Consider the following 23047-nt stretch of genomic DNA (forward strand, 5'->3'; position numbering starts at 1 on the left):
AAATGGTGTTGGACAGGTAACGATACGTAGGGGAGGATGCGAGAGCGAAGGCATCTCTCCGTGTTTGCGCTCGATAAATCGCGGAATGAGGGAAAGCCGCGGTTCCGATCGGAAGCTAAAATTAGGTCGGCCGAATTTTTATCGGGCTCGTTAGCAGTCGTTTAATTTCACGGTGGAAACACCGGTGGAAACCGGCGCCGCGCCGGTGAAAATGGATTAACCGGGGGCAGGGGGAGTGCACGCGTATCGAATTACAACCGGGGCCCGGAGACGCTTACAAAAATTAATTGGCCGATCGACTGAATAATTAAGCCCGGCCGGGGATCGTATAATTACGCGTATTTAATTTCCCACGCAAATTCGAATCCGTGTCGAATCACGCTCGGGAATAAGTTTATCATAATTACGCCATATTGCCACCGTAACGACCAGTTTGATACGTGTATTAACCATTTGTTACGGAAAAAAGAATGTGTATATCATATCATATTAATTTCCTCTCGACGCGAAGGAGGAATTCCTTTTTCTTTTTTCTTTTCGGTTCCCAAAAAAGATTATAGAAGATTTGAAGAGATACGGAATTTCATTCGTCGCAAGAGATCTTTAGATATATTCGAGCCGAAAAGTTTCAATTTTTCTTTTACACCGACGAGAAACGGTAATGCAAAAGAAAATCGATATCGGGATGATTGGAATCGAAGCAAACAACGGGATAGAGAACGCGATCGACCGATTAATTTCGTAGTCGATCCCGCGCATACGCTCCCTATCGTTGAATTTCACGATAGGGCAGCCAGCTGGTAATCGTTTCATTTGCCGCGATTCGTTTGACACGATGTAATCCGGTCGCGTTGCAAGCTCGTCTGTCGCGTTAATTATAAAGTTCATTAGCGCTCGTCGCCGGTATGACATTTAGGCACCGCTCCCGAGTACACATTTTTGCCGAACAAACCGTGGACACCGGATCGATCCGCGGCCGATTTTATTTATTCAAAGGGCTCTGACGTGGCCGGACTTATTACGAATTTACAAAGCTCGCAACTAACACTGAGCGACAGGTTACTTAGGAATTAATTAATATAGAGATAGAGTCGGATCTTTTTTTCCCCCTCGTCCGTTAATCCGCCGTTAATCAAATCCCTCGATCGAACGAATTGACGAAAGGTGAAGGAACTTTGTTAAAAGTTCGTTGCTCGTATAACGTTTCATCCATTTTTTTTTTCTTTTATTTATTTCTCTCTTTTCGATAAATTGGAAATAGATGTAACGTTCACGTGCCTAGTTTAGAAGGGAATGGAAAGAGTATCTCTTTAAACAAAGTATCGCTTCCGATTTTTTAAAAGCACGAAAATATTTCTGGATTTTTATCAGATTCTTTTATCCTGTCGCCCTCTGTCTTCCATTTCTTATCAATAGTTTCCAACTCGAAAAGTTTTTTTCCTGATCGGCGGAGAGAAAGCTCGATACACGTTCTCCGAACGAAACAAAGATGGCAGCGTTGCGTGATTCCAAACAGTCGGTAAAGAAGTCGCCTTTGCTGCTCGCGAAAAACTATCCTCCGCAAGCCATGCCTTAAATTTTGACGCGAGAAATTGCGTAAAAATCTTTTCCATTCTTGTAGTTCGAGACAACGCGAACAATATTTCTCGCAATTTTTCGCGATTGATCTTGGTCGGTGTAACCAAGCTAGTCGAGGCTGCGTCTCGAAGTGTTGCAAAAGAGAAAGTATTATAGCGAGAAAATTAAGTACGTCTATACCACATGCATCAAGTGGCTTGTAAACTGCCCTTAAATTTTCCCGCTTTAAACGGTGTAGCTACCCGGAAAAATCTATGACCCGGCTTAAAAGACGCCGCTTCTAATTGCCCGCTGCGTTGCAAGCAGTTAAAGTAAGTCTCGAGGAGGGGATGGAAGCATTTCTCGAAATAAAAAGAAGAGAGGGAGAGCGTTGTTGGTTGGAGGCATTTCCCGGATTCTGCCTTTTCAGGGAAACGAGCCGGTTGGTACGTAAACCCTTGATACGATTAATTGCGCCTGTTGCCACTTTTTCTTCCCCTTTCTCGTTTCCTCCGTTCTTTCTTCGAATTGATGCTAAAGGGACTCCCTCCCCCCCTCTCTCTTTCAGGTATTCGTGTCGTTGCAATTTGTAACTCGAAAGAAGAAGAAGAAGAAGAAGAAAAAAAAGGGAGGAGAGCAGGAAAGGAAAGAAAAATAAAAGAGGAGTGTTACCTTGTCCAAGAGGGTTTGGTAGCAAGTCCGATGAAATTCATAATTTGCCGAAGTTGCTCGTGGCGAGGGCGATAATGGGACCCGGGGTTGCTTTGGGTCTAGCCTCGTTCCTTTTTAAGTTTTAAATAGTTTCCCGCGAGTTTTAATTAGGAAATTCATCCCGCCTCCCGCCATTCGCCTCTATTACTCTCGAGCAAGCCTCGAAGACAGCGTACCAACGGGGGAGGAGGAGGAGGAGGGGGCGGTGAAAAAAGGAGTAACGATCGTCGTTTTTCAGTTAACACCGAGGAAAATTGTAGCCAACTTCTAACGAGTATTAAAACACGAACTTCTACATCGGGGGAGGGGGGAGGAATATCGTTCGTACGAGGCTATTACGGATCAATGGACGGGAGGGTGGTTACGCTACTTTTTCTCCTCTCTACATACGTATACACTTAACGAGAAAGTTAATAAATCATCGTTAATAATTCGTATTCCTACGAGGGCCTCGAACATCTCGTTTGTAAACACGAGCGAGTGAAAAGAGAATAAGAGAATAAAAAGAAAAAGGGAGGGGGGAATAAAATTTACAAAAACGATTGTAAATTGGCTCATTGACTCATTTCGAATTTTAGGATCGAATGCAATAGAGTTGAATTTTCTCCGGAGGAGTCTGTAACGTATAATGAGATAGAAAGGGAGGGGAGAAGTGATAGTGGAAAGAAGGAAAAGTGTAAAGCGGCAGCGTCTTCATTGTGTGGCCGGTAAGCATCGATCGTCGTACTTTTTGCTTCACCCCTTTCGCTTTGATACGGCCCAGTCCGGAGAAGCATCCATTCCCTCCCCCATTCGCCACCACCCCAACCCCTCCGCCAACCCCATTCGCCGTTTACTTTATTCTTATCTGAAATACTGGAGCGGCGAAGGTGGCCGACGAAGGCGCTCTTTCCCCCTGCTGCCTTTCCAACCCTTCGACCCACCCCCTCCTCAACCGACCGCTCTCCCCCTTCTTTCTCGAGGAAGCCACCTCCTCCTCGAGCCGTCCCCCTATGCCTCCCTTTTGCTTCCTTTCGCCAAACGGAGAGGAAAAAAAAAAGAGCCGGGGAAAAGAAAGGAAAGAAAGGAGGGGATGAGCTGGTTGGAGAGGGGAGAATCGTTTCGGGGGCGGTGGTTTTTACCTTCTCTCTCTCTCTCGCGCGCGCGTTCTAATCGCGTATCGACTCGATGGTGTTCAAGGATTGGATTTACAGTTCACCTCGTTTACAGGGAGGAGAGAAATTGTACAAGTTTAAGTATATAAGTTTTGTAAAAGGGGGAGAGACTTTTTTTTACGACTCGAGCACAACGCCTCTCTCTCTCTTTCTCTCTCTCTCTCTCTCTCGCGAGTTTACGAGTGACAGCCTCGGGGGGCCAACTCTTTACGAGGCCTTCATCGTCTCACTTTTTAGAAGCGCGTAAAAGGGACGAGCTATAACTTATAAACCGGCCAGAGTTTTTAGTGTCGCGCGATCAACGGCATCTATTATAAACCCTCCCCCTTGCGTTCGCTATTTTCTCTCTCCCCTCCTCCCTTACGAGTTTAACGATCCTCGACCGACACGCTCTTTAATTAAGAACCTTCCGCTCCGTCTTTTTCTTTTTTCTCTTTGATTATAAAAGAAGGAAAAAATCATCTTTCATCACCTTTTCCATTTCCGTGGCCAAGTAAGAGTAATATCTCTTCGAAATGAAACGAGAAACAAGACTTGTTCCCGAATTTCACGACACACGAGTTTTTCCTCTTCCGTCCGCAACCCTTTCGTATCAACCCTCGCGTATCAACCTGCCCTACTAACCTTGCCAAGGGAGGAGGGAAAGGGAGGGGGAGAAGGAATTAACACAGTCTCTCGAGAAATAATTTACGCACGCGTTTTAATTCGTTTCGAAGAATTAACGGATCGTTGTCCCAATTAAAAATTGAAACCGAAAGGAAGGACGGGACGGGAATGAATAAATGAATTTTCGCAAAAACCCACAGACTTACACCACGATCAAATACCCTCGTTATTGTTATTATTTCCTCACTCGAGCCGCCATCTTTTGTTTTTGCCTCTCCTTATCGCGTCATAATTTATCCAACGCGGTCCTCCCTTCCTCCCTCTTCCCTTCTCCATTGTCCCTTTCAGAAGATTATCAAAAGACCGAAATCCTCGCCTCGCCTCTCCTCTCCCCTCCGAGAAATACGATCGACGGAACGAATACGGAAAAAGGAGGCGATCGAACGAACGCCGGGTTTAACCGACCGACACTTGCAAAATCGGATCGATTAACGATTAAGCATCCTCTCCTCTCCCTCTCTCTCGCTGCAGTCTTCTTCCTCGAACAATGCAATGGGATCAGAAGATGGGAATTGAAGTTAGCAGGCGCGTGAAAAGTTGTTTCGCGAGGGGGGAGGGGGTGGGGAGTCCGAATTCGGAAGACGGATGGAGCGTATCGCTTGCGGGAATCGGTGGTTTAATTCGCGTGGGGTCCCGGCCGGGGATGTTTCCTGGATGCGTTTGGAGGTGGATAATCGAAAAGCCAAGCGACGGGAAAATTGGGAGCGGAGGGTGGCGGCCAATCGTCCGTGAAAATTGAAAAACTATTTCGATCGGGATCGGATGAAGGAGCTGGCAAAGTTGTCCGGGAGGGGAGGGTTTACCCGTAAACGCGTAAACCGCTAATGTCGATCGATGGCCGAATGGTGTTTCCGACTGGCTCTATGGCGTTTCTGGTTACCCATTAAGCGCCATTTGTTAGCTACAGATAAAACTGGCGGCGATTAATCATTGGTTAAACAAGCGAATCGCTGCTTCGTTCCGGATGAAATTTAACGACAAACGGCAAACTAATTGCCGTGCAATTAAATCAATAAACTCTGCATCTCTCTCTCTCCTACCTCTCCTCTGCGTGCTAAACTCTCTCTCTCTCTCTCTCTTTCTCTCTCGCGTAATTTTATTCTCTTCCTCGCGAAACTCGTTAAATAACTATAATATCTCCATTTTGCGTTCTTTCTATTTCACGCGCATCTAGGAATAGCTCCGACCTCGAGGCTTCCTCGAAACGTTGGAGAATAATATTCGATGAGTGGTATTATTCAACGTTTCAAGAAATTTAGTTAGACAGGAAGAGTTTTTGACGATCGAAATAATACAATTACGATGAGATAAAGATCCAAGGGTGAGTGGAACGAGGAAGAGGAGCAGCTGCTTGAGGGATGGGGAGGGATTTTTTCAACGAACGAATAATTTCGTTGGCGAAAATCAAACATATCCGTGAAAAATGAACGACTTCGATGTCGTTCTTCTCCTCGATGCGTTTGAATTATCGTTTGAACACTTTAAACCCCCTCCCTCCTCCCATTCCCCGTTAAATTAAGCGGCGAGCAGCGAGTGGCCAGGCGTTATTCACCGTCCGAAATTCGCATCCCCTGGATTTGCGTTTTAAAACGCGAATTCCCCGATTTAATCCCGTTGCAACGAATTTCGACGAAACAAGTGCAAGCGTGCGCGTATCGAATAACTCTCTTCGAAAGAGGGGTATTCGATCATGCAGTTTCTCTCTCTCTCTGTTCTTTCTTATGAAAGAGGCGGAGGGTTGCTTCCCAGCCAAGTTTTTGCCCGTGGAAAAGATTGGAAGGGGAGGGGAGGGAAGGGAGGAACGAAAGAAAAGAGGGAAAGAGGAAACGACTCGCGATTTCTTGCATACCATTCGCATTACCGGCTCTCCCCCTCCATCCTCTCGAGCATCGAGTCTCATTTGCTTTTCCTTTCGGCTCTCCTATTCCTTTCGCCTTCCCTTATTTCCTCCCTCCTTCTCTTTCCTTTTTCACCGGTTCATCTCTCTCCTTTCGAACGCGTTCGCGCAATAAAAACAACGGCGAGCGTTTTCTCGAGATCCCGAAGAACCTCAGAGCAAAGCACCGACGATGCCGGTCGGTCAATACTTGTGCAAAAAGAAGAGAGAGAAATAAAAGAGGAGGAAAAAAAGAAAGATTCTTTGATGGAGGATCAGAGGATAAAAGGGGGTATAAGTTTTGTAGAAATATTTAAATACTTGGCAATTTTTCATTTATTTTATTAAATTGGTTATATGAATCGTTCGTATTACTGCGATACAAAATTGAACGAAATCAATCGCGTTTATTCATTCGTGTGATATTTGTCGAGTGATTTTGATTTTCGAATATAAAAAAAAAATATATATATACTTCAAAATATTGTACAACAAAATCGCAATTGTAAAAATTTGATGAAAATAAATTTCTGTTTCATTGTCTTGTACGTGGTGCAGATATTTCGACGGTCCGGGGCCATCGTTTAAATTCTTGAATAGTTTTGCAAGAATGGATAAGGGAACTCAGCCTCGCTTCGATAACCTTCCAAAATATTTTCGGCCATTTTTCACCCCACCACTTCGAGCTACCCATCTAGAGAGATTAAGGGTGGGCGAGAGAAAGCGGAGGTAGAAACAATGGAAAAAGTACGGCCATCTTTAATTCCTTCTGCGACCAATCCATGGACAGCAAAGTTTAAAGGTAAGGAAAGAAAATGTTAAGATCGATTTTCTTTCTATACGAAGCTATATCCAAATCGATAATTGTGTAACTATGGCAACATGTTATTTTTTATTCAAATTTATACATCGTACGAGATGTATTTATAAATTTTATATTTTATTCTTTTCTGTAAATCAGGAAAATTAAAAATTTAATATCTTACGTATTACAATTATTCAAAGTAAAAAAAGATTGTATATTTTTATAAAAACTGTTGCCTGGATCCATTTTTAGCGCAAACGATGCATAAATATATATTTAAAATGATATGTGAGAATATAAATTATGTTTTTCTTTTTATTAAAATATCCATTTGAAAATATTATGGAAAGAAAAGATATATTCATCGAGAATTTCCTTTTAACGTGCCAGATAAGGATAGTATATAATGAGAGAAAGATAGATACAAAGTAAAGATTTGAGAATCAACGCCATCTCCAGATTAAACAAATAAATAGAACACGAATGAATAATCGGAAAAGTAAGAATCGATCGTCCATACCAGCTTTCGATAAAACAAAATAGGCAAGAATAGCAAATAATAGAAAGAGAATAAAGGATAATAGAATTGATCTTCAACGCCATCTTTTGAATACCAAAGACATTTCTTAAATGGTAAGAAGATATGATATCGCAAGAAAAATGAGTCAGTGTTATCTTTCGAGTATCAAAGACAATTTCTTCGAAGATAGAAAACGAGAGAGAGATTTAAAATATCTTTCAATATCATTGATATTCAAAAGATGTCATTAATATTTAATTCCTATTTATATCGCGCTTCTTGTCCATATTTATTTAATTATACTCTTCAGATGATCATTGTTTTCACAATTTTTATTATATCTCTCACTTTATTTACCCAATTATTCAAGATATTTGTAAAAATTAATAATAGGACAATTTCTAGCTTCTCTTCTTTGAGCTATTTATTACAAATAAAATCTTAACTCTCTATCCCTATATATCTTGTATAAAAATATTTATAATTTTTGTATATTATTTTTATAGATAAGAATTTATTATTTATATATATATATATGATATATATAAAATATATATAATTTGATAAATCAATTTTTGTATGTTGCAGGCAAATCACGTCATCAAATTAGGTTTAATTTTGGCTTCATTTATTTACTACTTCGTTTACTATATTAATATGATTTTAAATTGCTTAAACAGAACTGATTATGCAACCACGATCAGTCATGATTCTACGCTATTTTGTTCAACCTATACACAATTATTATATCATTAGACAACTTGTTAGCCTCTCCTCTTCGTCCATAGTCACACACGGCTAACAAGGACAAATTGGAACGGTTCAATGATAATACAGAGATAACTTAAGAATGTTAAGTTTTATTATTAACAATTACTATTGTTAAAAAACATTTACTTTATGTATTTTTAAAATATAATTAAAATATAATTATAATAATATATTATAATAAAAATTATACATGTAATTTTAAAAATATTACACTATGTAATATTTATTATTATAAGAAATATATTTAATTGTAATTTTAAATATTTAAAAAAATGTTTTATTTAAAATATTATTATTTAAAATTGTTTTTGTATTTTGCATTTTAAATTACATTTTGATAAATATTTTAATAAATGTTTACATTTTTATAAAAATTATATCTTATTATTTAAATATCTGCACACCAATCCTAAAAATCTTTTCATTATGATGAAAAATTACGATTCGAAAATTGCTGCATCAAATTAACGAATTAACGAAAAATCAAAAATATAAAAAATTTTAGCAGTTCTGGCAAATGATAAGAAATTCTCGGAATTTTTAAAATTTTTTTATAAATTTTTTCAGCTTTGTTTTAAAAATTTTGCTTTATTTCTGAACAAAAGTTTATTAATTTACATATTCCTTCATTTATTTACATTTTCAATGTTTATTTACAAAAACTTTCAACAATTTATAGAAATTTTGAGATTCATCTTAAAATTTTCATTTGTTTACGAACAATGGTCTGTTTATTTTGATTTTCAATGTTTATTTATATTTTTTGTTATTTGTTTTGAGAAAATTCCTGAAAATAATGTCAAATTTGTAGAAATTTTGGGATTTATCTTAAAATTTCCGTTTGTTTACAAACGATAGTCTGTTTATTTTGATTTTCAATGTTTATTTACATTTTTTGTTATTTGTTTTGAGAAAAATCCTGGAAATGACGTCAATTTTCAAAATTTTTGGAAATTTCTTGAATTTTCAGAAACATATTAAAATTTTTCATTATGTACTTATTTGTATTTTATTTCTAAATGATGTAATAAATTTTATTTCTAAATGATGTAATAATACGTAATATATAAAGATAATTATATGAAATATATGAAGAGATAATATTGAATATTAGGTTTAATTAAATAAAATATAAATTTAAAATAATATATAATTCTATGTTTAAATATAGAATATAAATTTTAAGAATAAATAAATGATTAAAAATCATTATGTTATAAGGATTTTATTCAAAGTTTTGAAAAAAAAATAATGAAAATTATTGGATTATATTTCTACATTTTACTTCTTACGAATTATCTTGTACATTCAGATTAAGCAATTTAACAAAGTTTATAAAGTTTTGCGAAAATATTTTATTGTTAATTTATAATTCTAATAATTTATTGCAATGAAAAGTTGATATAATTTTATAAACCAAAATTTATTATTCTTAAATTATTATTTTTAAAATTTATAACTGCATTAAGATATTTAAAAAAATGTAAATGTGGAAAAATTTCAAAACTAAAACTGTATTAGTAACAATCATTAACAATCTCTTTCGCTAAATTAAAACATTAAAATTTTATGATGCAATTTATATAAATAATTGACATTTATATTTATAACTAAGTTGTACACAAATTACATATAATTAATAATAACAATTAATATATCATATTAATAATTATTAATTATTATTTAAATTACAACTATTTAACAGCTTTTATGAAAAAAATGAATATTTAAAAATTAATTTTTTTCTGTTATTTATTTCTAAACAGAACAATTATATAAGTAGATAAAATTAAAATCACGATTTATAATTATACATTAGATACATTATAATGTAATGATTTAATAGATATTCCAGAAGATTAATTTTCACGATAAATCTTTATTTTTATAAAAAATATTTATTTTTAGTATTATTATTCATTAAAAAATTCAGAAATATTTCAATATTGTAATTTTTTAAAATATTTTACAAATTAAAAAAAAAACAAAAACTTATTAAAAAAGGATATGATAAACAAAAACTTATTAAAAAAGGATATGATAATTGTAAATAAATTTCAAAATAAATAAAAAATATTCAGAGAACTTGTTTAACCAAGAGAAAAGATATTATTTCTTTTGGAATTCTCGAAAATGAAACATCTTTAAATAGAATTTAAAATACAAAAAAAAATATAATTGTACAAATGATTTGAAATTGAATTTACATTTAATTCTCCTTTTTTGTTTTTATTGCGGTATTAAGTAATTACTGATTAATGAAGAATAGTTAAATAGATATTACGAATATAATGCGAATAAATATACAATATATATAATATATTATATACATATTACATAAATATTATATAATTATCATATTATGCTGTAACAATAAATATAAAAAATTTTCTAAAGTATTTATAAAATCGTAGACACATTTAATCTTTATATATTACGTATTATTATTCAATCTTTATATTATAAAAACTTGTTTCGTGAAATTATAATATTTAATTCATTTCCTCCATTTCTTATTAACTTAACAACAACTTTTGAATAAAATAGCAATTAGCTTAAAAAAAAAAATCTATAATTTTTTAAGGATTATGAGTTCGTTTCAACTTTATTATAATAAGAATTAAAATTTTCATCATATAATTATACCGATATTGAAAAAAAATCTTTTATATCAATTTTTAATTTTCTGTTACGTATTATAAATTTATATATGATTTTTCAACAATGTATGTTCATATAAAATAACAAATGTCATAAAAATATACATTAAATGTACTATTAAATATTTAATCATTAATCAATGATAAACATGATTTATTTGCTCATTTCGTTTAGTAAGCATTTAATAAAAATTTATTTTAATAATTATAAATATCATGTAATAATCTTTACGTAATTATTATTTACGTAATTATACATATAGATAAATTAATTTTCATCTATGTATCGCGTATTTATATCTGACGGAATTTTTTCACATTCTTATCATTCTTCATTTTTGCATTTATACCAAATTTATCAAAAATTTACGCGAAAAAAAAATATAAATTTCTTGCACTAACAACAATTATATCTTGTTTTTCAAAACTAAAAGTGAAATGATCGTTTTGAAAGATATTATATATATCATAACTGCTATTAAAAAGTTGCTTAGAAGTAAATAAAATTCACCATTTTTAATTACGTATTTGCATTAGATACGTGTCTTGTTATATGTATATGTATAATATGTATAATACGTAAATTTCAATTAACGTATTATACATATTATACATATTATACATATATTATACATATATGTATAATACGTAAATTCATATTTTTTTCTTTCACTCGTTATTCAATCATCCATGACATTTTTCCTTTTCCTCTATTTATTGTTATTGTTATTAAAAAAAAAAAAAGGAAAAAAAAATATCCATTTTTTTATTTTTTATTTTCAATCGTCCTTCGATTACTCGTGTCACTTCTTGCATTATATTCCGTTGAAATAATCCTTTTCAATCCAACAGGAATCGAAACGAATAAAAGATCACTTTCTCAAAGTTCTTGAAATAAATATATACGCCCTTGAAATTAACTTCCGAGTAAATCAAAAGGCGGAAGGTAAAAAAAAGAAAAAAAATTTACATGGCAAACTGGAAAATTTAAATAAAGATTATAAGAATTCTGCTGAACGAGTAGGGTTTGCTACGAGGGCATCTCGGCTAACTTATTCTTAGTTCTTGTCCATGATGAACATTGACGCGCAGTCTTTGAGCTGGTGCGCTCAGTAAATCGTCTCTTCGATACATCGTCGCTAGTTTCTCGAATTGAGCAATGAATTATATTTAAAGATTATCTTTAAAAATCATTTTAAATTTAATTTGGTGTTACATTGTGCAATGAGTTTAAAATATTGATTTACAAACGATACTCGAGCTTCAATTTTGGTGAGTGAATCAATCAATTGCAATTGTATCCTATTCCTTTCGAAACTTCTTCTTTCAAGATTAGATACGTTGAAATGTAAACGTATTAAAAATAATGACAAAGTGTACTTAACCGTGATAATGATATTCAAACAAATAATTAACAAAGACTTAACAGTATAAATCTAACCTAACAGCAATAATTCTTTCATGAAAAATAAATTTGTTTTAATATCGAAATGCGATCAAAATTAAATCGAAGAAAAAAAAATAGTGAAAATATATTTCGCAAAAGAAATAGTTGAAAAAAATATTTATTATTGTCTATATATGTCACAGTGAAACAATTTCTAATTACAATAATTTTGAAATTGTTTTTGTGTAAAGTAGATATTACAATTCATTTACTTTTTTTATTTCTTTCTTAAATAAATCTGGCTCAGAAGGCTGAAATCATTTTTACGTACGTTACGTAAGTTAATAGATTTTTTTTTCTCTCTTCTTTTCTTTTTTAGAAAATCATTTTTCCTACGCTACTACTTTCTTCTAAATATTTTTCTTCTTCATTCTGTTGTTATTATTGCAGGTATTTCAAGTACGCACCACGTATAATTTAAATTATAATTTAAAAGAATTATTTTTCCGTCGTCACTCATCGTCGTTATACGTTTTCCTTTCCTTTTTTTTTTCATATTTTTTTCAAATAATTATTGTACAAAAATCAAAAAGAAAAAGAATAGAATTTACTCGAGGCATATTTAAAATGAAATTCTTCACTATTTGTATTATAAATAGATATCCGGTTTTAAAGAAATCACTTAAGTTGCGCAAAATGTTAAAGATACATTAATAATTTATTCCTCTATTTCAATTCAATCGATCGATATTTTTTTATTTGATAACATTTGCTAATAGATAATAAAAATCATTTCTTAAACAGATTGATAATAACTGCATAAGATTGATTGATATTCGCACGTATAAAGATATAAAAGTTTTATATATATACAGTAATTGGCTGATGTTAATGTTAGACATTATTCAAGGATAAATTATATAGTTATAAAGATATAGGATCAGAGTCCGTACAAGATCGATTTATTGTGTTGTTTGATAGTCGCGAATAAATTTGAAATACAATTTGAACAGATAAGATCATAATGTCAAGATCGGAAGAAAAATTTCTACGTAATTATAAAGCCAATTAACCTTTTAACCGATTCATTTTTTTCTGCTTTCACGGAGGAGGGAAATTTTCTCGCGACAATTTTATAACTGATTAATGGATAAGGTAAAATTCGTGGTCGCAGAATGGTCATCTTTTCTTTCATTTATTATTATTATTATTATTAATAGACGTATAAAAAAAATCACACAGACAGAGATTTAACCCAGGGAAATATACAAAATAAAAGACCTGTTCGAGAGTCGAAGAGTTGAATAATAGAATCGAATTTTTTCTCGTGACAATAAAATAAATCCGTCTCGAAGAATTACTTGTCACGTATTGTACGATTCACGTGTTATGTCATATAAATCATTTTTCAGACTATTTTCAGCAAACTGTCCCTTCCTTTTATTTTGTCATTATCGATAAAGTTATATGAATAACTTTTTACGATCATAATAAATTAGTTATGATTTGAAAAACAAGTATTTTTAATTTCCGAATTGTATGTAATAGCATAATTCGGATAGCGCGTAATATTAACTAGTTTCGAAATAATATCTGATACGTAACGTATTTTAGATTTAACAAATTTTTGAGCCACCATCGAACAACAATTGAACAAGCACGTATATAATGAAATGGATATGGAAATAAAAATTGCACGACGATGACTGGACGTGAGAACAGGAAACTTATGGTAAAAGAGTAAACACAATTAATTATTTACATACTTCATCATTATTAAACGACTATGAAATATACATATATATAAATCTATATAATTAATATTATCTTGTTACACGGTTATTTACGAGGTCGAGATAAGAAGAATAATAATGATGAAAACGTGTGTGAAAAATGAATTTTATTAATCATTGCGAAACATTTTTGTTACAGATTCATCAGAATCAGCAAAAGGTGCAATGAACAAAACGGCGATAATATAACGGCGTGGACCGTTTCTTTTTGAGACGATAACCGGAACGATAATAAAGGGGAACAAGCGGAAATAAAGTTGTGATGAATTGCGAGATCGTTTACTTGGTTGCGAAATTTAAAGAATATTAAATGTTGTTTGATAAATTTAAAGAATAAGAAAAAGAATAAGAACCGCAAAGAAAAATCGAGGAAATATCTCGATCTCGAGTTGCAAAATGTTTACCGAAGAAATATCGAAGGGGGCGACGGCAAAAGGAAAGGATGATACGTATTCTTGATGTTAGAATTGAATAATGTTTTCCCGCAGCAGCTTCTCGCACGATTCCACGATTATTATACGGAAAATCAAGTCGTTCAAATCGGATCGAGACGCACGCTTCCATCTCGTTTACTTAGAAGCTCGTTCGCGTAATATATTTCGTGGTCATTTGAAAAAAGATAAGACACGATAGATACGCTCAGTTTGTCCCTCGCTCGCTCGAGAGAGAAGCAATCGTCTCGTCGTTCGTAATAATTAAAAAATAGTCAGCGATGAGTCAGAGTACCGTGCTGCCAGGCCTGGCAGATATCGACACGATAGATATCGAGTTCAACGACATCGTCTACAAGGTTGACGGTGGTTTATGGAGAGGCGAACGGAAAGAAATTTTGAGAAAGATCGACGGACGATTCAGGAACGGGCAATTGTCGGCCATAATGGGGCCCTCGGGGTCGGGGAAATCGAGCTTGTTGAACGTTTTGACGGGTTTCAAGAGGTGTTGTACGGGCCAGATCAGGTACGTCGGGAGTAAAAAGGTAGGGGAGGGTTGCAAGAAGCAGTGCTGTTACATTCAACAGGACGATCAATTTTATCCCCTGTTCACCGTGTCGGAAACGATGTGGATAGCGAGCAACCTGAAAATCGGCAACAATCTCAACGAAAAATCCAAGAAGATATTGATCGAGCAGATATTGCACGTTCTGGACCTGAGCAAATCGGAGAACACGAGGTGCGGGAAATTGAGCGGCGGGCAAAAGAAGAGGCTGAGCATCGCGTTGGAGTTGATCGACAATCCGCCGATCATGTTTCTCGACGAGCCGACCACGGGCCTCGACTCTCAATCCTGCAATCAATGCGTCAGATTGTTGCGAAATCTGGCCAAAATCGGGAGAACCATCGTTTGCACCATCCACCAGCCCAGCGCTGTTATCTTCGAGATGTTCGACTACATCTATCTTTTGGTGGACGGGAGGTGCATGTACAGGGGGGCCACGAGGGACACGATTCCCTATTTCGCAAGCGTCGGCCTCCATTGTCCCAAATATCACAATCCGGCCGATTTTATGATCGAGGTTGTGTCCAAGGAATACGGGAATTTCGACGATCAATTGATCGCCTTGGCAGCGAGGAGAGAGGACGAGTATTGGCAAACGGATGCAATTTCGAGGAAGGAGGGGGAGGAGGAGGAAGGAGGAGGAGAAGGAGGAGGAGGAGAAAGTGGAGGAGGAGGAGGGATGTGTGAAGGATATGAAAAAAGTCGCGTCGAGCCGGCCACCCTCGGAATACGAGAAACTCCTCGTTCTGATGAATCGTTACATGACCCATTTGTTCAGAGATTGGACCAACATTTACTTGAAATTGGGCCTTCATTTCTCGATGGGCGTGTTGCTCGGTTTGCTGTACTTCGGGGCCGGCCAGGACGGGAGCAGAAGTATCAATAACGTAGGTTTGATCCAAGTCATTGTCATTTATCTGTGTTACACGAGCATGATGCCGGCCGTATTATTGTTCCCCTCGGAGATGCCCGTGCTCAAGAAGGAAAGATTCAACAATTGGTACAAGTTGAAGACTTATTACGTCGCCTCGTTTGTATGCAGTATGCCCATACAAATAATATTCTCCGTCATTTACATTCTGCCCATTTATTTTATAAGCTATCAACCGCTCGACGTAAACAGATTTCTCATGTTCTTGGTACCGGCAATTTTGATCAGCCTGGTATCGGAAAGCGTTGGCGTCGTCATAGGCTCCATCCTAAATCCCGTGAACGGGACATTTTTGGGCGCCATTTTGGCATGCAGCATGTTGGCCTTCTCAGGTTTCGTAATTCTTTTTAATCATATGCCGCGCATCATGTATTACGTCAGTTACGTAAGCTATATAAAGTATTCCCTGCACGCTATCGTTCTCGCGATGTACGATTTCAACCGGGAAAAATTGTTTTGTCCCATTACATATTGCCACTACAGCACGCCCGGCAAAATATTGTCGGAATTGTCGATGACGGATCGCGATTTTTGGGTTGACATCGCGGTGTTGATCTTCAGTTACGTAATATTCAAGATAGCCGGTTATTGTACGCTCAAAAGGACACTTACCATGTGAGGGATCGATCTTTTTCTTTTTTTTTTTTTGATTCGAATTCGTATATTAATAATAATTAATAAATAATAAATATTGGCTGTGGATCGTTGATCGGTTACGAAAAGATTAGAATTTAATTTCACGTAAAAAGCGTTTTTCTTCGAACATCCATTTAAGAAACGAATCGATGTGTATTACGTAGAACGTGTATTATAAAATACGTATTATTAAAAGTTAATAAAGAATTGTATAACTTGATCGGCAATTAATATTTAATCATTCGCATTTTTTTGCATCTATATTATATATTGCATCTTTTAATTTTTTTTTCTTTTTTTTTTTACGTAATAATCTTTTTTATCTATTCATATCTATGATGTAATAAAATTTACGATACAAATGACTTTTTTTTTTTTAAGAAACGAAAACCAGAAATATCCAATGAATTCAATCCTTTTTCGCTTCTTCGAAGATAAAATAATAATAAGATAAAATAATCCATCTTCGAACTATGCGTTTTGTTCTCGATTTCGATAATGTAGAAGAGAGAGAGAGAGAAAAAAAAAAAGAAAAAAAAAAAAGAAAGAAAGAAAAATCATTGAAACGCATTCTTCTTGGAAACTTCTGTTGAAAATCTGTATTACAAACTTATGCAGGTCGACGACATTATATGTGTGTGTGTGTGTGTGTGTGTGTGTATGTGTATATATATATATATATATATATACACACATATACACATATACAAAATTTTACAAGATGAATACGATTAAAATTGATCAAAATATAATATCTATCGTACGCTGCACCTATCCAATAATTAAAATTATAATTAAACATATCTAAATATATCTACACTATGTATATAGTTTTTTGAATTATTGCCTCTCAAATATTTGGGCCATCGATTAATAAAATTTAAAATGAGACGCATGTAAAAGGGATAAAAACGATATAAGTAGCAAGATATGATAATAGTGTCGCATATAATACTGGGGAGTGTATATAACTGTACAAACGGAAGCTCGAGTGAGAAAGAAGAAAAAAAAGTATATCAAGCGATAAACGGAAAAAAAAAAAAAAATAATAAAAATATATAAATATAAAAAAAAAGAAAAAAAACAAAAGAAAAAACGAGAAAAGCCGCAATCAAGCAACACAACAGTGATTATGGAAAAAATGGCACATTTATTATATTATTAGTGATAATAATATTACTAGTGATAATTATACATTTTTTCTCTTTCTCAAACGAAATGCTCTCGACGCACTCTTTCTTTTCGTTCTCACATTCTCATTCACGCTCTCTTTCTCTCTCTTTCTTTCCTCATCTCGCATTCTCCCTCTTTCTCGCTCTCTCTCTCTCTCTTGCTCTCTCTCTTTCTCTCTCAATATATGCATAATAATTTCAGCTCGTGCTTCATCGATGTTAATAGAGTCGCACTTGATTTTGTTAACAATCGCATGCATGTCGGAAAGATCGTTTATCTTGTTAAGGCCCGGTGTTACACGAACTAGTCAACGCCAGACCTGTGTACGTTTCTTCTTTTTTTAATTACATATTATACAATAATGTCGATTAAGATCTAATATACACTTGTGTTAATTCACTTGTCGACTTGTCGTGTGTCTCAAGCAAACGAGAGGAGTCATCGATATCGTTGTCCGATCGCAATTCTTACTAAATTTATACCTCTATCGACTTTTTTTTTTTTTTTTCTTTTGTATCTCAACGAAATGTATATTTTTCTTATCCTCTTCTCCTCTTCTCCATTCTCTTTCTTTCTTTCTTTCTTTCTTTCTTTCTTTCTTTCTTTCCTTCCTATTCCGCATTAACGCAACACGACTTATAATATAACATAAGACGACCTCGTATCAACGTAGAACGATTGTATCGATCCGATTCGTGTTGACACGAGTTTCAAAGTTCCAGACACAAGTTGGAGGGAACTTTAAAAATCGTGATCGCGCGATTTTCAACGATCCATACAATCTTCACGATGATATTCAGCGAGTAACAAAATCTCGATCTCGATACGATCTGATATGGTATACAATAAGAAGGGAGAAGGCTAAGGCTAGAATTAGAATAAAAAACGAGAGGAGGAGGGGGAGGGGGGAGGGAGCGCGATGGGCATTTTCGGCCACTCGTAAAAAATTCTGGAAAATTTGAAATCATATTTCAATGTCGACGAGTATGTTAATAAAAGAAACTCGACAAATTACGTTTTTCTACGTAATTTTCTAATATAAATATTTGCGCATCACGCGCATATCATGGATATAACTAGGCGAATAAATATTACGATGACCGATAATATGCATCAAAAATACAATGATTTATACGAAACGTTAATACGCACAATGATTATACGAACGACTAATATATCGATGATTCTGAATAACAATGTAAATCGTAATATATCTTCTTTTTTTTCTTTCCTATTTATTTCTTTTTTATCATTATTTACGTTTGTCATTTTTCTAAAAAATATAATTTTAACCGTAATCGTCATTTTTCTAAAAATATAAATATATGTGTGTGCGTGCATGTATTTTTAAGTAAAATTCTTTATATCACGAGGAAAATAATATCCGATCCTTTGGCAATTAAAGGCAATTTTCGCTCTTACGGTTCGTCACGACTTTATCCTGTTAAAAATGACGAGGAGAGAAAAAAGAAAAGAAAAGAAAATCGTTCGTAACAATATTTCCATCGCGTGTTCTTATGTTTCGTTCTGTTTTACCGTCGAACTTGAAAGATGATTATTATTATTATTATTAATCACATTGTTACAGAGCACCACTCGTTTCCACATTCGTCGGCCACAAGACACACGCCCGTAAAAATGCCCATTGCCCCTCTTTTCACGCGAAGAGTTGGAAAAAAAGATTAAGAGACAGAAGTAAAAAGAGAGAGAGAGAGAGAGAGAGAGAGAGAGAGAGAGAGAGAGAAAAGTATCACGAGAGAGTGTGAAAAATGCAATCGATACCGTGGCGATTGAAAGCGAGACGAACAAGTTTCGCGCAGTAACGGAACTACGCGAAGAGACCCCTTCGGCGATCCTCGATTTCAATTGGAACCGAATTGCACACTCTCCTCACTCCTCTTCCTCATTTCGACTATCTAAGACTATCGACATGTGTGCCTAGCTTAGACGGGCTTACGAGCTATTTATTGTCGTTATTATTTTACATGATTACCATTCGCGAATATAACTGTGTGATCGCATCGATTTTGCGTATCGTTTTTTTTTTCGTGCCTAGCTTTTAATCTCCCATGAATCGCCGCCGATCTCCTATCGTAGTGTGGTGTACAATTAACAATAGCCACCTAGGCTTGCCTGGTTTTCGCTTGTTTCCATTCCTTTCCCTTCTTTCTTTCTCTTTTTTTTTTTTTTTTTTTTTTCTTAGATATTAAAGACAATATCCGCGACGTGGCGCGATTCTCATCAATGGAATCTCGATTAAACGTTAAAAGCGAGGTTGCGCGAGTTAACTCGATCGTTGGGTCGGCCACACGATTCTCATGAACGAGAAAAACGGTTGCAACCGTTTACAAGTCGATATTTTCTCAGTGGCCTGTTTCGACGGTCCTGATATTGAACGAGCTACGCTTTCCTTCTTTGTTTCCCATCATTCGTACATTTATCCGCACTCTATCTCGAACTCTGGACGAATATTGTCTTGCTTCCAACTGTTTCTCAATTCGCTTAATGAGGTTTTTAAAAGAAACCAAAGAGAGTCGAGAAAGCGGTCATTGGTCGGATTTTGAGACAATAGCGAGAGAGGAATGTAAAGGTAGTAGAAAAAGCAACATGTGTATTCCCTTTTTCTTTCGTTTCTTTTCTTTTTTTCTTTCTTTTTTTTTTTGCTCTTGGACCGTGCGAAACAGATCGATATGCTTTTGAAGAAAAATATAGCTGTGCGAATACGCATGATATGTTTCGAGGAGAGGATGATCTATCGTGTTCGCGACGACGTCAGACAAAAGCAAAAGACAGGGGGGAGAAAAATATAAGAAAAAAGAGAAAAAGAGAGAGCGAAGAACAGAATGAGGCGGAGCAAAACACGGGCACTTACGAAAAAAAGTATTTATCCTCGGTTCCTTTATTTCTTGCTTGTTGTTGTTCTTTTCTTCGTATTTTTTTTTTCCTTTTTTTTTCTTTTTCTTTTTTTTTTTATTCAATAAAATTTATTTAAGAATCTAAATAAATTAAAATACATGGCAACTGGGTACACATTGAGTTGAGCTATATTTTTGTTCAAAAACAAAAATGTCCCCTTTTACTCTCACGAAGGATCTCATCGGCGATCATCAATCGATAATAATAATAATAATAATAATAATAATAATAATAATAATTAATAATTAATAATTAATAATAATAATAAATCATTATCGTGACAATAATAATAATAATAATAATAATAATAATAATAATAATAATAATAATAATAATAACTATAACCATCGCCATATTGATGACGATAATAATAATAATAAAAATAATAATAATAATAAAAATAATAATAATAATAATAATAATAGTAATAATAATAAAAATAATAATAATCGTAATAAGATAATTGATTAGGCGTACGTTATTACTGCTGTATATATACAATTATGCGAGAGATATGTTTGAACTTTTTCCATATTAGATTGTTAGATGACCCGATATATTTTTTCTTCTTCTTCTTCTTCTTCTTCTTCTTCTCTTTCGCTCTCATCTCCTTTTCCTATCATTTATCTATACACATATTCTCGTATTCTTACTAAAACCTTGCACTTATATGCCTCCTTCGCACATGGTCCGAAACGCTAACATAGAAACGATTCAACCGCGTGCTTGCACCGCGAATTCAACGCGAATTCCTCCTCTCTTTTCTCTCATGCGCACACGCACGCACACGCACGCACGCACGCACGCACGCGACACGCACTCTCTCTCGCTCTCTTTTTCTCTTCCTCTTTTCCTTTCTTTCTCTGTCAAATCGTTATTCTTTCTCGTTCGATCAATCTCGTTCGCACGCGTAAGTACAGAAAATTTGCCAAGAACCAACTTTCACGGGACCTCGATTCACACTGAACGCTCGCGAAAACAGTCGTCTCTTCAATATATATATATACAGTTTTTATTCTTTTATCACCAATCACCGAGGACCATCGTAAAAGAACTCGCGATTCCCTTTTTTTGTCTGCGATCTTTGCGATATTTACACGAATTATGTCTGAATATCTGAGCGAGAGCGAGAGTGAGAGAGTGAGAGAGTGAGAGAATGAGAGAGTGAGAGAGAGAGATAGAGAGAGAGAGAGAAAAGAAATAAAAAATAAAAAAATAAAAAGACGCCGAAAGAATCGATCATCGATCATGATGAGCAACGAGAGCGAGAAATTGAGCTCGCGAAACGCGCCGTTCATGTTGCGATCATCCTCGGTCATTGTCACGTGTTTTCTCTCGTCGTCGCCTTTTCGTTCCTTTTCTTTTTTTTTTCTTTTTTTTTCTTTCTTTCTTTCTTCCTTTTTCCGCCGTGTCGAGGGTGCACACCCCTTTCCTGGAGCTATCCGCCCTACACGCAACATAACGCAACGATATCTCGATAGATTACATACGCAAGAAAAAGTGGGCAACTTCAACAAGAGAACGGAGGAGGGGGCAGGAAGGGGGAGGACGAGGGAAGAGGAGGAGGAGGAGGAGATGGGATTGTACCGGTAGCGGGGATCGATCGCCTCGATAAAATCTCGATCGTACTACACGTAAAGTTTTCTTACATCTCGAAAGAGAGGAACCATATTCCTTTGTTTTCTCGCTATTTATAAAAATAATTTCAAGCCGCCTTCGGGGAGTGGAAGGGGGGTAGATGCCTCTTAAAAGCACACGCGATCGTTTTCTTCCTTCCTTCTAACAACGCTTCTTTCTTCTTTCATAAACATACAGAGAAACTTTCCTTCCCCTCCGATGATCTCCACGTACGCGCCTCCTCGTACGAGCAATTTTCCGTTTCTTTCTATGGAAACGCAGCATCCGTTTCTTTTTCGAAACATCTTCTACCGTCAGGTGAATAGAAACCAAGTTTTCTTCGCAATAGCGTAACAGGAATTTTGTTCGAACAGTGGAATCTCGATATATAAATATATATATATATTTTATATATATACGTAATAACCCTTTCAAGACCGAAATTTTTAATAGAAAAGATTTTTTTTCGTCACGAATAACATGGGTGAAAAAAAATATTTCTTTTCGACGATAATCTTCGACGAAACGAAATGTGCTCGAAAGATGTAAAACTTGTTTTTAATGATGAAAACAATAAAAAGAAGAGGAACGAAAGAAAGAAAGAAAGAAAGAAAGAAAGGGAAATATTTACTCTCGATCGTGAAAGGGTTGTTCCGGCTCGGTACGATCGGGCACGATCGGGAAAAGATCTTATCTGTATGTTCGAGTCCTGGAAAACTTTGAAAAAATCCTATGACAAGTTTAAGCCGTATCTACCCCTTAGCACAGGATCATACCGCCACTGAGCCGCTGCTACTGTGGCTGCGATGGATTGTGTTGAAGCGGCGGCGGCGGTCCCTGCAACACCGTTACACCCTTAATTAGAAATACGTTCCTTC

The 23047-nt window shown here is 35.1% G+C and overlaps 2 protein-coding genes and 1 long non-coding RNA gene across 21 annotated transcripts in view; 2 read left to right on the plus strand and 1 right to left on the minus strand.

Moving 5' to 3' along the window:
• The first annotated feature begins 3980 nt into the window (after positions 1–3980).
• Positions 3981–8434, plus strand: LOC114577810 (uncharacterized). The gene is made up of 3 exons (XR_009832628.1): positions 3981–6256; positions 6523–6766; positions 7878–8434. It is a non-coding gene; the product is annotated as an uncharacterized LOC114577810 (long non-coding RNA).
• Positions 8435–11782: 3348 nt separating this feature from the next.
• LOC107999913 (ATP-binding cassette sub-family G member 1-like) lies at positions 11783–17210 on the plus strand. Its single transcript, XM_062084962.1, has 4 exons — positions 11783–11992; positions 13722–13839; positions 14040–15481; positions 15522–17210. Exons 3-4 carry the CDS (start codon positions 14613–14615, stop codon positions 16444–16446), a joined length of 1794 nt encoding a protein of 597 aa, XP_061940946.1. The 5' UTR covers positions 11783–11992; positions 13722–13839; positions 14040–14612; the 3' UTR covers positions 16447–17210.
• A 4196-nt stretch (positions 17211–21406) lies between these two features.
• Positions 21407–23047, minus strand: part of LOC114577809 (protein daughterless) — a 78529-nt gene continuing 76888 nt past the window's right edge. For all 19 annotated transcript variants that reach the window (XM_062084940.1, XM_062084937.1, XM_062084944.1 and 16 more), the window contains one exon: positions 21407–23006. In XM_062084940.1, the coding sequence (XP_061940924.1) occupies positions 22962–23006 (45 nt within the window). In that variant the 3' untranslated portion in view covers positions 21407–22961. The remainder of the gene's footprint in view (positions 23007–23047) is intronic.

This window comes from Apis cerana, linkage group LG14, assembly GCF_029169275.1.
Source record: "Apis cerana isolate GH-2021 linkage group LG14, AcerK_1.0, whole genome shotgun sequence".
Taxonomy (NCBI): Eukaryota; Metazoa; Arthropoda; class Insecta; order Hymenoptera; family Apidae; genus Apis; species Apis cerana.

Excerpts from the sequence above, each read along its gene's own strand:
- LOC107999913 (XM_062084962.1), top strand. The coding sequence starts at position 14,613 with ATGAGTCAGAGTACCGTGCTGCCAGGCCTGGCAGATATCGACACGATA. Across the intron at positions 15,482-15,521 it reads GCAGCGAGGAGAGAGGACGA|GAGGAGGAAGGAGGAGGAGA; the intron begins GTATTGGCAAAC and ends AAGGAGGGGGAG.